Source organism: Copadichromis virginalis, linkage group LG7 (assembly GCF_057382275.1).
Source record: "Copadichromis virginalis isolate Kocher_CV1m ecotype Utaka linkage group LG7, C_Virginalis_male_GT1.1, whole genome shotgun sequence".
Lineage (NCBI taxonomy): Eukaryota > Metazoa > Chordata > Actinopteri > Cichliformes > Cichlidae > Copadichromis > Copadichromis virginalis.
In genome coordinates, this window is record NC_140624.1 from 45,185,030 (window position 1) to 45,200,178 (window position 15,149).

General features: G+C 41.2%; 3 protein-coding genes across 5 annotated transcripts; 2 read left to right on the plus strand and 1 right to left on the minus strand.

Annotated features, from left to right (window-relative positions):
* Positions 1–1,478: 1,478 nt before the first annotated feature.
* Positions 1,479–5,255, plus strand: LOC146705821 (uncharacterized). The gene is made up of 2 exons (XM_085463657.1): positions 1,479–1,711; positions 3,939–5,255. The coding sequence occupies exons 1-2, from the start codon at positions 1,582–1,584 to the stop codon at positions 4,649–4,651; spliced, it is 843 nt and encodes a 280-aa protein (XP_085319783.1). The 5' UTR covers positions 1,479–1,581; the 3' UTR covers positions 4,652–5,255.
* Positions 5,256–5,846: 591 nt separating this feature from the next.
* rnf185 (ring finger protein 185) lies at positions 5,847–9,783 on the minus strand. 3 transcript variants are annotated; one of them, XM_085463658.1, is made up of 7 exons: positions 9,688–9,783; positions 9,183–9,451; positions 7,585–7,603; positions 7,353–7,465; positions 7,209–7,263; positions 6,062–6,179; positions 5,847–5,981 (listed from the first exon to the last, which is right to left on the minus strand). In XM_085463658.1, exons 2-7 carry the CDS (start codon positions 9,344–9,346, stop codon positions 5,881–5,883), a joined length of 570 nt encoding a protein of 189 aa, XP_085319784.1. In that variant the 5' UTR covers positions 9,347–9,451; positions 9,688–9,783; the 3' UTR covers positions 5,847–5,880. The 3 variants fall into 3 exon arrangements, with proteins under 3 accessions (XP_085319784.1, XP_085319786.1, XP_085319785.1); XM_085463660.1 differs by having other exon boundaries at positions 5,847–5,978; positions 9,688–9,769; XM_085463659.1 differs by lacking the exon at positions 9,688–9,783 and having other exon boundaries at positions 9,183–9,681.
* Positions 9,784–10,364: 581 nt separating this feature from the next.
* On the plus strand, positions 10,365–12,778 carry LOC146705823 (uncharacterized). Its single transcript, XM_085463661.1, has 5 exons — positions 10,365–10,518; positions 11,516–11,629; positions 11,809–11,919; positions 12,030–12,108; positions 12,205–12,778. The coding sequence occupies exons 1-5, from the start codon at positions 10,417–10,419 to the stop codon at positions 12,294–12,296; spliced, it is 498 nt and encodes a 165-aa protein (XP_085319787.1). The 5' UTR covers positions 10,365–10,416; the 3' UTR covers positions 12,297–12,778.
* The last annotated feature ends 2,371 nt before the right edge of the window (positions 12,779–15,149 follow it).

Genomic DNA, 15,149 nt, shown 5'->3' on the forward strand with positions numbered 1-15,149 from the left:
GAGCTAACTGCGCTAACGCACTAGCTCCCACCAATGTAATTGAGCATTGCATGGCACATCCAACATACTGTTTTACTTTTGTCCATGACGTGCTTACCTTCAGGGTAATACGCCACATGAAAACCAAAATAGTTCCAACGCCACATCTCTCCTGTCTGGCTAGCTTGCCCTGCGCTCAGTGAATCTGCGTTTGATTACTCCACCTAGGCTGCAATGTCTAGCGCAGATCCACTGAGCGCTCAACACAGACAGCATCGTCAGAAGGAAAGTTGATAAAATAAATAAAAAATTTTGTATTGTTCGATACATATGCGTACCGAACCGAAAGCACTGTATCGAACGGTTCAATATCGATACGAATATCGTTGCACCCCTAATATATATATGTATATATATTTATTAGGGGTGCAACGACAAACTTTACCCGAGTCATTTAGACAGCCGTTAGCACATGATTCTCCTTATGGGGACCTGATATGTTTAATATGCTGCTGAGAATATAGCCCAGAAGAAGCGTATAGTATAGCTTTTATTTTGGAAATAACCATTTCTCTGTAATAAACTCTCTTTTCCAAAGATGAGTGATTCCTCAATCAGATAGATTTATTTTTTTTATTACTTTGTTGTTTCAGCAACATTAAATTTAAAAACTGTACTTTTGAGTTAAAATATATATTTATAATTTTAATAAATGACAAATTAAAAAGGCATGAACGTTTTTTTTTTGTATCGAAAAAATATCGAACCGTGACACCAAAGTATCGAACCGAACCGAACCGTGAATTTTGTGTATCGTTGCACCCCTAATATATATATATATATATATATATATATATATATGAAAATAAAGAAATGTGACAAAGATGACACTGGTAAACTGCAACAGCTACTATTCTGTAACATCTCTAACAGGAAGAAAACTCAATGGCTCCCTTCAAAGCATCCTATGTCACAAGACATTAAAGCTGTACAATGTTCCCACCACTAACACATGACCCTACGCTGTGTTCACTGCATCATTCCATGTTTGGCACTGATCACCACCTGCACTCATGTATATATCATGTATATATCTATCTGTCTACTTAGCACTTTTAATTCTTATTCTCATTTTTATTTTCATGTCTATTTAAGCTTAATTTATAACAGTATTTATAACAGTATGTTTGCACTGAAGCACCGCAGCAATTTCCTAATGTTGTAAACCCACTCAACATTTGGCAATAAAACCCCTTTCTGATTCTGATTCAATAATCATAAAAAAATTCAAATAACAGACTTTCTGATAAAAGTTTATATTTAAAAAGAGGTTTCAAAAAGAAAGACACATTTTTTGAAATTTATTATTGTTATTATTAAGCATACATATTAAAGCTTCCCCGCTCAATAGTTCAGGGCTGACAGGTGACGTGCGCCCCCGTGTGGCGGAAGCCTGCAGTGTTGACAGCAGAGCGGCACGGCACGGCGCGGCAGGCGGCCCGCCACTCGCGATAACACGCGCTAGCAGCAGCTGCTGGGCGGAAAAGGCGGGAGAAGACTGCCGCTTCCGCGTCCGCGCAGCACAGACGACGCTGGGGCAAAATGGACGATAAGTTAATATTGGCTGTATTTAATTACCCGGAGCTTTACAACGTTACACTGCCGAATTACCGCTGCACAGAAAGTCGGACAAATTCCTGGAGAAGCATCAGCATGGAGCTGGGACTTCCGAGTGAGTGTGCCGCTTGTTTTTTCTGTTCGCTACAACTTTAATGGCAGTTATTATTTGTTCAGCTGTTTTCGGCGCGGAGGGCTGAAAGGACGCGAAATGTTAACTGCGCTTTTCTGAGAGCTGCGGCTGTTTCTCACACTGACCTGGGGGCATCTGTAATGGTTTTTGTGTTTCTCTGCACGGCTGACCTGCGGTGTGGATGCAGTCGCGCGCACCGTGCTAGCGGTAGCGGCTCGCTCGCACGCCGCCGTCGTGGGCCCGAGGTGCGCAGGCCGCGCTGCACCGAACCGCACGGTCCCGCTCCTCCGCGCTCCCCGCCGCGTGCTCAGCACCGCGCGGCGGAGGAAAGAAGATATTTGCGCTCCGGTACGGAGTCGTAGAGCCGCGTGCCTCTTTCGAAAGCTCGTGGGCAGGGAGAGCCCCCAGCCTCAAATACAAGCAGGTGCACTGCTTCGCGGCCAAGGGGTGAACTCATGACCTCCAGACTTTGCAAGGAAAAAGGAGCACAAATAAAAATTGTACAAAGAGATGAAAGTATCGTCAAAGCGCGTCACTTTTCTTTATAAAGAAAAATTCTAAAAAAAGAAAAGAAACGTCCTTTATTCTCCCTCATTGGGCAAATTCAGGTGTTCCAGTAGCAAAGTGACAGACATGGAAAGTCACTCAAAAGTAAAGAATACAAAATTTAAAAAGGAAGAAGAAAGAAATAAGAGGCAAAGAGTTAACCTGGAGTGCCTGGTGAGAAATTTGGCCCTCCCCTAGACTAAACCGCATGAGATAAATATAATTCCTTTTGTTTATTAAATGGCTGTAAATATGTTACTTCAGGTTCACTGTCTTAAATAAAAGCACAACTAAGCATGGGTATAAAAACAAACAAACAAACAAAAACAACAACAAACCACCTAAAAAGGCCATTTCTGGGCCAGGTAAAACTCTGGTCTAGTATAAAAACACACACTCACCAGTGTTGTTAGGTACAGACATGAAAGTATGGATCCATGCCACCTTGTACCAACACTTCAGGCTGATGGTGCTGTAATGAGGTGGGAGATGTTTTCTTGGCGCACTTTGAGCCCCTTGGTATCACCTGAGCAATGTTACATGGTAAATGGCCTGTATTTATATAGCGCTTTACTAGTCCCTAAGGACCCCAAAGCGCTTTACATATCCAGTCATCCACCCATTCACACACACATTCACACACTGGTGATGGTAAGCTACATTGTAGCCACAGCCACCCTGGGGCGCACTGACAGAGGCGAGGCTGCCGGACACTGGCGCCACCGGGCCCTCTGACCACCACCAGTAGGCTACGGGTGAAGTGTCTTGCCCAAGGACACAACGACCGAGACTGTCCAAGCCGGGGCTCGAACTGGCAACCTTCCGATTACAAGGCAAACTGCCAACAGCCATTCATGCTACATTAAAGCAGATAATGAATTATATATGACAGAAAAGGTCCTGTTTTTTACTGTCTACTATAAAAATGTTGGTTAAAACAAAATTTTCATCAATTGCGAAAAACTGCCAAAACTTTTTTTTTTTATATATACACATTTATCATGTTGAAAAACTGAAATGTGGTGTTGAAATGACACTTCTTTATTTCATAGTAAGATATCTTAAGGATTAAATGTGCAATTAAATGTCTTTACACTGACAAAAAATAGTTTTACTGGGCCACTTAAGATCAAAGTGGGCTGTATGTGCCCCTCGATGCAAAATGACTTGACTGATCAAGTCAGCAGTGGTAGGCTTTACTCTAGAGATGAGGGGAAAAAAATCAGTTCAATACAGTAGGTCTGCATCATTTCAGATAATTTAATTATAAAAAAAATTCTCGACAGATATTAAGGCACGGCTTTGTAGCACGCAGATGGGCTAAACGATGTAAACGCGAGCATTTCACCCACATTTGCAGCTAAGAATAGACCTGCAATGCAAACAGATTTAGGAGCATGTGAATAAAAAGTTTGACAACATTAAGCCCACACAGCCCCCAGTTTTAAACAGAAACACTGTATTACACGTCAATACAATTAAAGGTTTTAGTTGTTGTTTTGACAGATGTTGTATTCAGTTTTTAAATATTTCTAAAATGGACAGCAATGAGCAGTTCATTTCAAAAGACCATTGTTTTACTCTTCTGAATATTTATTATTGCTCATTAAGAAATGATCCTGTGGCTTCTTGCTTCTTACGTTCTGATGTTCTACTTTTCAAGCCGAGGATTGCAAAAGAAGATGGAAGAACATGAGAGACAGGTACCTGAAGGAGGTCCGAATGGAGCTTAAAAGCAAGAAGCAGGGAGAAAACGTTCAAAGCAAATGGAAATACAGACAACTTATGAACTTCATTGCGCCGTTCACTGGGTCAAGAAGTGGACTGCAGGAAATCTCTGCCAACAATGATGAGGACCACGACAACCCTGAAGACTCTAGCAACGTGGATGGAGAAACCGCTTTGTCAGAGGCAATCAAAACACCACAGAGTGCTGTAAAGGTCCCCGCGAGTCTGCCCGACCTCAAACCACAGGTGACATTTGTAACGCAGCTTCCTCCAGCGACTCAGGACACACAGGTGGCTCAGCTGGCTGTTCTGGCCAAGATACCATCACCCCCACAGGTCTCGCCTGTCACTGGCGTTACTGGACAGAAACGGAAACCGGCCCAAGAGCCACCGTCTGCACCTTCCTCCCAAAGTACGCCCATGCCGACAAAATGGTTGGTCAAAGACAATGTCCCCTCTTTTCCCACTAAGCCGCGGGACGAGGATGAACTGTTCCTGCTGAGCTTTGTTCCCGCTATGAAGAGACTCGCTCCACAGAAGAGGTGCGAGACGAAAATAAAGATCCAGCAGATTATGTACGAGGCAGAGTTCAACGTTACACATTCAGCGTCTCAAGAAAAGAAGGTGGAGACAGAAACACAGCACTGATTACATTTAAACTTTTAAAAAAATACTTTATTGTATTTCTTTTATATAAACTTCTGCCACAGAATTAGTAAAAGTGGTAGATATTGAAGAAATTTTTTATGTGAAGTAGTTTGTTTCCCCCTGATTAGTGTATTTATTAGGCAATAAAGACTTAGAGGCAATGAGGTCATTAGATTTACACCATAAACAGACAGTTAATCTTTATTTACATAACTTTATCAATAGATTTCAAACATATTTCGAAAAAGCTGTTTCTTAGTCAGTCTTAATTTTTACTCTAATAATTACAGTATTTTACATGTAATTACAATTGCATACAGTAAACTGATGAGAATAAATGCGTAGGTGAACACTGTTTAATGAATGACTCTTTCTGCTTACATGCTTCTTTTTAAATCTAAAATAAAGATTCTTGTATTCTGAAAAAGTGTCCGTTTGAAGTCACCCTCAGCTATTTAGTGGGATTTATGCTCTGATCGGGTAATTTCATTTCGAGCAGTTCCTGGACAGATTTGTTTTTTTTAAGGTCACTACCATCTGTAAAGGTCGACACACAGTTCAACAGCTTCAGATTACATTTAAGTAATTTTGTTATGTTGCAAAACTCAGTTAAAATAATCACTGGATCCCCAAAGTATGTCCCAAAGGACATGCTCATTGTTACTGTAGCCAAATAACTTTAACTGCAAAGTGCATCAAGCCAAAAGTCCTGTTTGGCAAACTGTTTTTTCTTGTCTTTTCCCAGCATGCCTTCCATGCAGAATAAAGTTCTGTTTTCTCTTTCTGGCTGTAGACCCATACACTATGTCGCCATCACTAGCAAGACTAAACCACTAATTGTGTGATGAAACTTTGGGGTTTCTGAAAACTTTTTTTGCAACAAATGATCAGCACTGAGGTTGACCTTGTTTCAGTGACCAGACCCAGGAAAAAAAATTAAATACAATTCCAAATAATCTGGAGATCTTTAGATTTAGATGGCAACAATAACAACATACACTTCAATAAATTTAAACACTGTACATTTCACTCATCAGTCCCTAAAGAATGTTTGTATAAAACTTTGAACTGCTTTTATAAGTAGGATCATTTTGCTTTTTATTATTTATAGCATGAAAATGACAAAAGTTCAGTTATGTGTCATTTGTTTATGTATAATCACATTTATTGCAAGAGGGGGGGGGAGAAGTATGAAAGCAGAATCACAGATGTGTCAGATCTCTTGAGTTTTATGCAATTAGCAGCCAAAACATGATCACGAGAGCCACAAAGAGGAAGAGTCGAGACAGAAACTGCTCGTCCGTGTGCTGCGGTGTCCCCGGAGCCGCTGCTTGGGAAATTGTTTTACAGGAGGTTATTTGACATGCTAAATGCTTGGAGCGGTCATAGTGATGTGTGACAAACAAATACCTGGAGGAGGTCTTCCATCATTGATGTTAAAAGCTGTTGCAAAAATACCAAACGGAAAGGCACCGATCCCAAACGACATTTGGAAGCCTCCATCTCCAAAGCCAAATCCCTGAAAACCCTGTAATACGTATCATCAAAAGTTACGAAAGTCTGAGTTGCCTTAATGAGCAGACGTGTCTTTGCAATATCTGAGGTACAGTTTAATGTACAGCAAGTGAGACGTGACGCAACAGCAAGTGCCAAATGATATCATTCTCTGGAGATGCACTGGCTCTCCACACTTATTATCCAACAGATCCCGGTGGGGAATGTCAGTCTGTTAATGGATACAGCAAACCTACATCACTGTATGCAATGGTTTCATCATGAATTCATAATATTGCTGGGCAGCTTACAGGGCTATAAAACACTACACTATGTCTAAATTCTTTTTTAAAAAGAGCTTAAAATTTGGCATACTTCAGGATGATAATAAAAATATACCAGGGCTCTAGACTAACTTTTTGCCACGGTTGCACTGGTGCACCTAACTTTTTTTCTTAGGCACACCCAAATTTTTCAACTGCATCGCTTAACACTAAAGTTTTACCTGTTTTCTCCTGCCTGCTGCTGAAAGGCAGAGGGGGGGAGAGGGGACACTTGGGCAGTGCATTTATCGCAGCATATGTGTTTCCTGGGTACACTGTGCTTTTTCAGAGTTCAGAGATTGATGGCTCCGTGTCAGAGCACTGGCTATGAATTTCAGACGGATCAGGCCTTAACTTAACAAAAAGGTTATCAATCGTTCTTTTGATCTTTTCTGTGTGGTGTGTAAGCATCACTGCAGATGCCTTTGTGTCAAAGTAACTGAGAATAAAACACAGAAAAACATGAAGATTTTCCTGGCCTGGCTTTTTATAGCAGATAACCTTAAAAATATTCTGCAATTTTGCACAATTTTAAAAAGTCTAAACTTCTTCAGTATTGAACAGCAGAAATTAGGCTTTCTTGACAGACAGCAGCCGACAGCGCTGTAAACAACAGTAGACTGGCGGGTAATAATAAGCGAATGAATAATGCAGAAAACAGAGATTTGAGATGGGAAACTGTTCTTGAAGTACACTTTGGTCGCACTCTAGAGCCCTGTATACTGATCTATAGTACTTACCCCACGGTTTTCTGGCTCGGGCCTTTGTCCTTGTGGTCGTGGGGGTGTTTTTTCTCTGTAAAACATAACCAGAATTACCCAAAATGACTCCAAATCACTAATATTTAATACTATCTAATTATCACAGTCACCAATTTTACCCACCTTGGATCCTGTTGACCTGTACTTCCGCGCCCATATATGGGGATTACTTTATCTCGGCTGATACCAGCTTTGCATACTGGACACACTTGTCTGTTGGGTCGAGTCTCCAGCCACTACAAAATTTTAAAAAAAAAAAAAAAAAAGTGAAGAAGCTAATCGCTTCCTTTATCTGTAACGATGTGCTGCTTCTGGTGGAGTGCAAAAACAAGAGGAAACAACGGTTTCAGCTTACCTGATGCAAACAAGGCCAGCTAATCAGGAGGAGATGCAAATGAAGATGGGAGAAGCTTGATTAGTTAGATATTAAATGTCCTTGAGCACCTATGAGTCACAAAGCAGGAACTTAAATTTGAAAATTTAACTTAATTTTGCCCAGAAGGGGTGTACTACAAAGCATGTTCTACAGGGTCAGGCTTTCTTTGCTTTAGGCCGGGATTATGCTTTCTGTGTCTGTAAGTCTGCTGGGGTTTGCTTGGATCCTAGTAATGTAAAGTTCATCTTGCATGCTTGGGTATTTTTTGTGAACACAAAAGACTCATCCAGTGAGAATTTACACCCCAGTGCACCAACTACACAGGCATTCCAGGTGGCTTCAAAGTAGTATAACAGGAACGACTACTCAACCAGCAGGTCTCCAGCTGTCTGTGTACACAACAGGTACACTGTGTATACTACAGGAATAAAGATATATCAAACATAATAAAACTGCAGAAAGGACCGCTGGAGCTGCAAAAGTGTCAGATGACAGAGTTGTTGTGAATTCACAAGTTGATTTATTTCTTTTAGCACTCCTGGAGCTGCTGCTTATTTGTGACAGGACAGCTGCACATTGCTTTCAGAGCCCTTGGTGTTGTCAGGTCAGGTCAGTGTCACAAAGCCTCATGAAGAAGATCTGGTAATCACTCAGTTTGTGGCCTAATCAAAGGGAAGTATATTTGACTGATTTAATATTCTCTGTGATAAAGAGCTTACAAATAAAATGTCCTTCTGACTGTTCTTGTTTTTCAGGAGTTCACCATGCATATTTGATTTTGCACAGATTTCATAACAACGGCCAACCCTGGCTCAACCGTCCTAATATTCGTGGGAGTGCACGAGCTTGTGAACCCCCAGGGCTCGGTTTGTGCCTCCTCCCCGTCTCATATCAGAGAGAAACTTCACACACTGTAAAGCCACTTAATAGCCCACAAATACACTGATGAATTTTCTAAAACAGGCTTGGCAACTAATCAGAACTAAGAATCAAAGCACGTTTCACCAACTGAATGCATGATGCATGGTTTTCTTCATTTGACAGTGTTAGTAAGGTGAAGGACCACAATTAGGGCAAATGTGATACTTATTTAAAGCAAAACTCTGAATATAACCTGTTATGAACCAGGTTGTGTGTTCAGCGTAAGTTACCAAAGTGATCGAGCCACATCTGAGACACTTCACTTTATAGCACACCCCTTGGCTATTCTGTGTGGACCGAGGTTGGCCTGTATTACATTTGCAGAGGCTCAGAAGTGGAGGTGAACTCAAACCATCCCTGTTTACATGTTGGATGTCACACTGCACATCTGAAATTTTGTAGGACCTGCCTCACAATTTACTAATAAACAGGCAACATTAACTACTACTATTAACTTCTACCAAAACTTAGCATTTCCGTTCAGTGTTTGCCAAGTATGATGTGATAAGTTATGCATGCTTGGAAACGATCTCGTCATGTCTGCCAGTTACAAACCGATATTGGTCTTTAGGAGCTATGCTGATGTGTCCCCGACTCACCTGTGGCTCACAATTAAAAATATAAACATGTGTCACAGACAGCAGCACGCTTCTTACCAGAAGAGGTGTCCACATAAACTAATCACGGCGTCCTTGGCGGTGTCCAGGCATATGTTACATTCAAAGGTGCTGTCCTGGTTGCCACTGTCAGCGGCAGCCGAGCTACTAGATCCGTGACTTGCGTTTTCAACGCCCGGAGTCGGAGGAGCAGCGTTGGCCATTTGTCACACAGCTTAAATCCTCTAAACAAGTAGCTGGGGTGACTACAATGGCACCCGGGGTCTCAATACATACACATAAAGAGGTCCAGTGGCCAGGAAGTGGGGCTAACGAGAGGAGAAAGGAGTGAAAACAAACAAAAATACCCTGCTGGAAGAAACGTCCATGTCGAACATTTACGCTAAGGTTAGCAAACAAGGAAAACTAAGCACAAAACGACAGTTTCACAGAGATTAACCAACAGCTGAGCGACAGATGTTAAACGGTGTCACTCAGAAAATGATTGGATGGTGAGTGACACTCATAATTTGTTGTGAGGAGTCTAGAAAATAGCCTTACAGACCTTTGCATCACACTTTCAGCAACGCCACTTAACCGGTAGTAGATCCCTGGAGGGGGCGTGGCTAAGACTGAATCCGTGGGATTTTGTGGCCCTCAGTTAGGCCTTTCAGGTGAACCTGACAAAAGGTTCCACCACTTTTAAGCAGAGCTTTAAAGATGAAGGACATTTTGTGAAAGTTTGGTCTCATTTAACTGTGAAGAAGAGGTCAGAGGTCTAAAGTAACGTGATATTTAAAATCCCCATATACACAATTCAGTGGGCTGAATATATTATTTGAATGTCTGAATATAGTCTATTGTTAATCAGTTAGCAAACCTAACAGCCAAGACGACCAATAACACTTTATTTTTATAATTAGTTAATGTCAAAGTGACTGCATGAGTGGAGCAGCGATTGCACAGGCATGTTTCTTTTTTGATGAACCTTAGAGGACAGAAATAAACTAAAGTATGAATCCTGTGGCACTCCATATTTGGCTTAATCTACCCACCTCTACTAAATGCTTGATAAAGACTCGTAAAGAGAGATAATTTGATCAATTAAAATACAAAGAGAAAAAAAATAAACAAATGAAAGTCTAATTGTATTGTATTATCAAAAGAGCGTTTTTTGTAAATTGCATAAACCAGACATGCGCAGATGTGATTATTGTAGCTCCTCCTCCTGTCAGTGACGTGTAGTTCCATTCTCTTGAGCTGCGAGCTTTCTTAACTGCGACATTGGATCAACATGGCGAGCACCGTGGCGAACAAGTGTCTCAGTCCTCTGGCTTTCCTCACTAGGAGGCTCTCCGCTCCCGAGTTCATCACTCAGTGTTGCTATCACAAGAAGGTAAGTGGTCCAGTCTGTAGCTTCTCTTTAACGGGGAGCTCGGCTTACAGCGTCGCAGCTGCTTGTTGGTTCATGTTTACTCCTACTGAAAGCATCCTGGAGTATATCAGCTAACTGATCTACTAAACACGGGCAACCACGACTCTGTAAGATCTTTCTGCTCGGGCATTTTGTTGACAACCATAGGACGGTGGCTTATATTTAGCTGGCTGCACAAATGTTTCAAGTTACATCAGACTGCCTTTACGCTGGTTATCTCAAACCCTTCACCTCCATGATGCTAGCCCGTTAAAATGAACAAATGTATTGTTTCATTGTAGCTATTTAGCTTACTGAAGGCTGGAATAACGTCACTAATCTGCAACCAGCTGTCCACTGCCACAGTTTTAACCATATCCGATTGATGCGCTTTAAAGGGTGGCAGTATGTTGTGCTAGAGTCAGGTAAATGTTATGTGATACCTGTGAAGGTGTACTGATGCAACAGCAGGTTAACCGGGTCATGGCAGCCATAACTGTGATGTATTTATGTTTAGCTGGATGTTTTTGGGTGATTGTGGAGGTTTAGACATTATATGCCTTTTATTAAAATTATTTCTTGGATAAGAGGTCATGTTTTAGCCATCAGCTGAGGAATCTGGCTTTAAACCTTTAATTTCTGATGAAAAATGCAAAAGGTTTTGCGATGCTCGGCCACTTCACACTGTCTTGGTCAGAGTGACTCAGCAAGAAATAGAGTAGGAGGGCTGAAGGACAGAGTTTGCACTGTGTAGACCATGAAATCCAGTCCTAATCTGCTCATGCCAGTGTCAGTTATGCAAGTGAGTCAAGTTGTAGTTGTGTAACAAGGATGCCAAGACTTGTACACATTCTTTTTACCATTGTATCTGAATATAGATGGCATTTCCTTCCTGCAAATATGTGATTGTTGAATTCTGACAGCAACAGGAAGAGTGCATTTGGCCTGATGCTCCTTTTCCCCTCTCTGTTGTCTGAAGGTGGTGGATCATTATGAGAACCCCAGAAATGTGGGCTCGCTGGACAAAAACTCCAAGAATGTTGGAACTGGTTTGGTGGGTGCCCCGGCCTGTGGGGATGTAATGAAGCTTCAGGTATGTTTGTTACGAAGTGTGTGTGACTTAAAGGCGTTTATTTTTGTTAGTTTAGTAGGGATACATTTTAAAGAATGGGAGAGATCAGGATTGTTTGGGGGTTTTTTTTTTTTTTGGTTTGTTTTTTTTTCTTGCTCATTTTTTTTGGTCACATGAGTAACAGTCAAAACTTTTCTCAGATTGAGGTGGATGACCTGGGGAAGATTGTGAATGCCAGGTTCAAAACTTTTGGCTGTGGTTCTGCCATCGCCTCAAGCTCTCTGGCCACCGAGTGGGTGAAAGGCAAATCTGTGAGTGAACACATTACAGACCTGCATCTCAGCTCCTTTGAATGTTTAATCTATTAAATATTTAGCGTGTTCTGCTCCGCTCATGGCTGTGTGTGGGCTTTTATTTTCAGGTGGACGAAGCTTTGAAGATAAAGAACACAGACATCGCCAAGGAGCTCAGTCTTCCTCCTGTTAAGCTTCACTGCTCCAGTAAGTTTTCTTTTAATACGCCAAGGCTCTTCTTTTTCTTTTTTCCAAACTTCTCTGCACATGTGCACATTTAACCTCCAATTATTTCCTGTTCAGTGCTTGCCGAAGATGCCATCAAGGCAGCCCTTGCTGACTATCGTCTCAAGCAACAAGATGACCAGCAGGAGGCAGTCAGAGCCAGCAATTAAATGGAGCGCTCACGCTTTGTGCTGGGCCCGGTTTGGCTCCCTGCTGCCAAGAAGAGAAATAGTCCAGCGTCAACACCTCACTTTCCTGCGGCAATGATGACGAGCCCACCACCTTTCAACCCTCTGTAGCAGTGTTACACCAGGCTGTTTTTATTAGTCTGCGATCCTCTAACCGTGTATACTGTATCTTTTAGCCTGTCACGTAAACGCACAATATAAGCACTGTTTTGGGTTGTTGGTACAGAGATGAGCCTTATTTTGGAAATTGCTTTGTACAGGTGGAGTGTTTTTTATTTTGAAAGGTGTGATGGAGGTATGGATGAAAGCTAAAAGCTGTTTATACCCTCTGCACTCTAAACGCACTGACCTGTTGATTAAGCAAAGTGGCTTGAACCAAAGAAAGGGGGTCCAGTAGTTTCAAATGCGACTTATATTTACAAATGCTTCTTTAAAAGTCTGTAATAAAATGATCCCTAATTGTACTTTTTGAATCCTGTTTATTATTTAAACATTTGACCCTCCAGCTACAGAAAAATACAGGCATAACTAATGAGGTTATTCTTAATTCTCTTTAAATAAGTCATCCTTGTGATCCATTTGAGTAAGCTGCACATAGACACAGAGCCTGCAAATACGCCCATGCACTTCCTGCTACAATAACGCACCTAAAAAAGCTCTGCAGCTGAGATCCGCTGCAGCCAAAACACACCAGATTGTGGTTTTATACACTTGACAAATCCTGACTGCTTCGCTTTATCTCAGTGTCTCAGCTTCTCTCTCCCTCACACCCGCTTTCTATTTCTCTGACTTACGTGCACACAATTTTGAAAAGCGCCTTTGCAGAACACAGCGACGTTCAACATCATCTGCACTCACTAGCTTTATTGGGCTGTTACATGAAGACCCGACATGCCGTCCGATTGCCGTTTTGATTAATTTGGAGGCTTTTCACAGAGGCGGCTGCGTTGGGAGTCCCACTGAGATGTGTACGAGCCCACATGTTTAAGCGGTCCAGCGTGTGATGTGCAGTGATAAAACCAGTCAGACGGGCTCCGTAAAAGTATGGAATCCTAAGCGTGCACCCTAAAAAGAGAAAAATTTAAAACTCCACAGTTTTACTCTTGGAGTCTGCTGGAGTAGCTTTACATGACTCGCAGGTCAAAAATCATCATGCTGTTTTTTTGTTTTTTTTTTGTTTTTTAAAGAGCATTGCCTCAATGCATCTACTTCCTGAAACAAGCCATTATCAGGAATGTGTACCCTGGTGATGTCACAGAGAACTTTTTATTTGAAACTCCGGACATGTTTAATATAAAAGTCCACCCTACTGTAGCAGTGTATATATGACAGAAAATGGGGAAAAGCATAACAGGTTCATATTAAAAATTCAAAAACGGAACTGAGTCCTAGTTGTTCAATTTTGTTTTTGTTTTTTTTGCATAGAAGCAGAGGTGGGACCAAGTCATTGTTTTGCAAGTCTCAAGTAAGTCTCAAGTCTTTATCCTCAAGTCTCAAGTCAAGTCTCAAGTAATGTCAGGCAAGTCAGAGTCGAGTCTCAAGTCACTGGTGTAAAAGTCCAAGTAAAGTCACAAGTCTGAAACTTTGAATTTCAAGTCCTTTCGAATCTTTAAAAAAAATATGAAAAAAGCATGTTGCAGTTAATGTAAATATTAGACCATGTAATTTTAAAATCTGTGTTTTTCTCAACACATGACAAAATAGTGAACTTAGAAAATATACACAAATTGTGAAATTGCACCTCTTTAAAATGCAGCTCAATTAAACCTAGCTCCAAGAATAATTTTCACCGACAGTTCTGAGATAAGCTGCATGTTATTCTTGGATGCGGTTGTAGGACCGGCTTTAAAATCGCATGACAAAAATATCATACACATTAAAAAAAACTGTATCACCAACGTAGCCTGGAAAACATTTGCTAGTTAGATGAAGTCAGCTATCTCATCTTAGCATATTTATATGCATATTTATAAGCATACGGTTCTTGGAGTGAGTGCATACACTCATGAAGTTTAGTAACTTCCGGTCACTGCAACAAGCCCAGGTACAGTTTACCGACAGATGGGTGCAGGACCTTGAAATGTACCGTGTAGAACGAAAGACCATCGTACGTATCATAAGTTTACCAGTCTCACAAATTGTCTTCATAAATACACATTCGTTAACCGTTTATTAATAGGACCTTTGAGCTCAACGGTAATTAATTAGCAGTGGAAATAATTTCTGGTTCATCACAGAAATGTAGCAGTGACAATAATACTGTATGCTGTAATCGTACTGGGCAATTAGTGATACAAAAAACCTGTTTTATCCTGTGAATAAAAGTATATGTTTTTGTCAATGTACCATAATAACAGAGGCGAAACGCAATATTGTGTCAGGACAATTCACTATTTATGCACAATAAATAAAGGAGCATAGCGCGACAATTTCTGTTCAGCGCCAGACTTGCTTGTAACCTATATCACCAATTATGTTAAGAAAATGACGTATTAACTACTACAAAACACTGACCTTCGTGTAAATGCTTGGAGCAGACTAACCTGTGAGCTGGAGTGTTCTGGGACGTTATATTTGGTCTTTGAATGGCTGCAATCCAGTCGCCTCTTTGTTACTTCGGAAACATGGTTCGAACAATTTCTCTTCAACGAGGTAATCCGATAACAATCAATCTCTTTACCCGTCGGCTTCCCGTGGCTGTCATGCGACCGGCTATTGCAGTTAATAATACAACGGCTTCTTGACATTTTTGTGTTTCTTTTTATCGCTGTATAACTGATTTTAATTGAAAGCCTGCGTGCGCTAGTACCGCTTGCCACGAGTTCCCAGAATCCT

Excerpts from the sequence above, each read along its gene's own strand:
- LOC146705821 (XM_085463657.1), top strand. The coding sequence starts at position 1,582 with ATGGACGATAAGTTAATATTGGCTGTATTTAATTACCCGGAGCTTTAC. Across the intron at positions 1,712-3,938 it reads CATGGAGCTGGGACTTCCGA|CCGAGGATTGCAAAAGAAGA; the intron begins GTGAGTGTGCCG and ends CTACTTTTCAAG.
- rnf185 (XM_085463658.1), bottom strand. The coding sequence starts at position 9,346 with ATGGCCAACGCTGCTCCTCCGACTCCGGGCGTTGAAAACGCAAGTCAC. Across the intron at positions 7,264-7,352 it reads ACAGGTCAACAGGATCCAAG|AGAAAAAACACCCCCACGAC; the intron begins GTGGGTAAAATT and ends TATGTTTTACAG. Across the intron at positions 6,180-7,208 it reads CCGAGCCAGAAAACCGTGGG|GGTTTTCAGGGATTTGGCTT; the intron begins GTAAGTACTATA and ends TACGTATTACAG.
- LOC146705823 (XM_085463661.1), top strand. The coding sequence starts at position 10,417 with ATGGCGAGCACCGTGGCGAACAAGTGTCTCAGTCCTCTGGCTTTCCTC. Across the intron at positions 11,630-11,808 it reads GGGATGTAATGAAGCTTCAG|ATTGAGGTGGATGACCTGGG; the intron begins GTATGTTTGTTA and ends AACTTTTCTCAG. Across the intron at positions 11,920-12,029 it reads AGTGGGTGAAAGGCAAATCT|GTGGACGAAGCTTTGAAGAT; the intron begins GTGAGTGAACAC and ends TTTTATTTTCAG.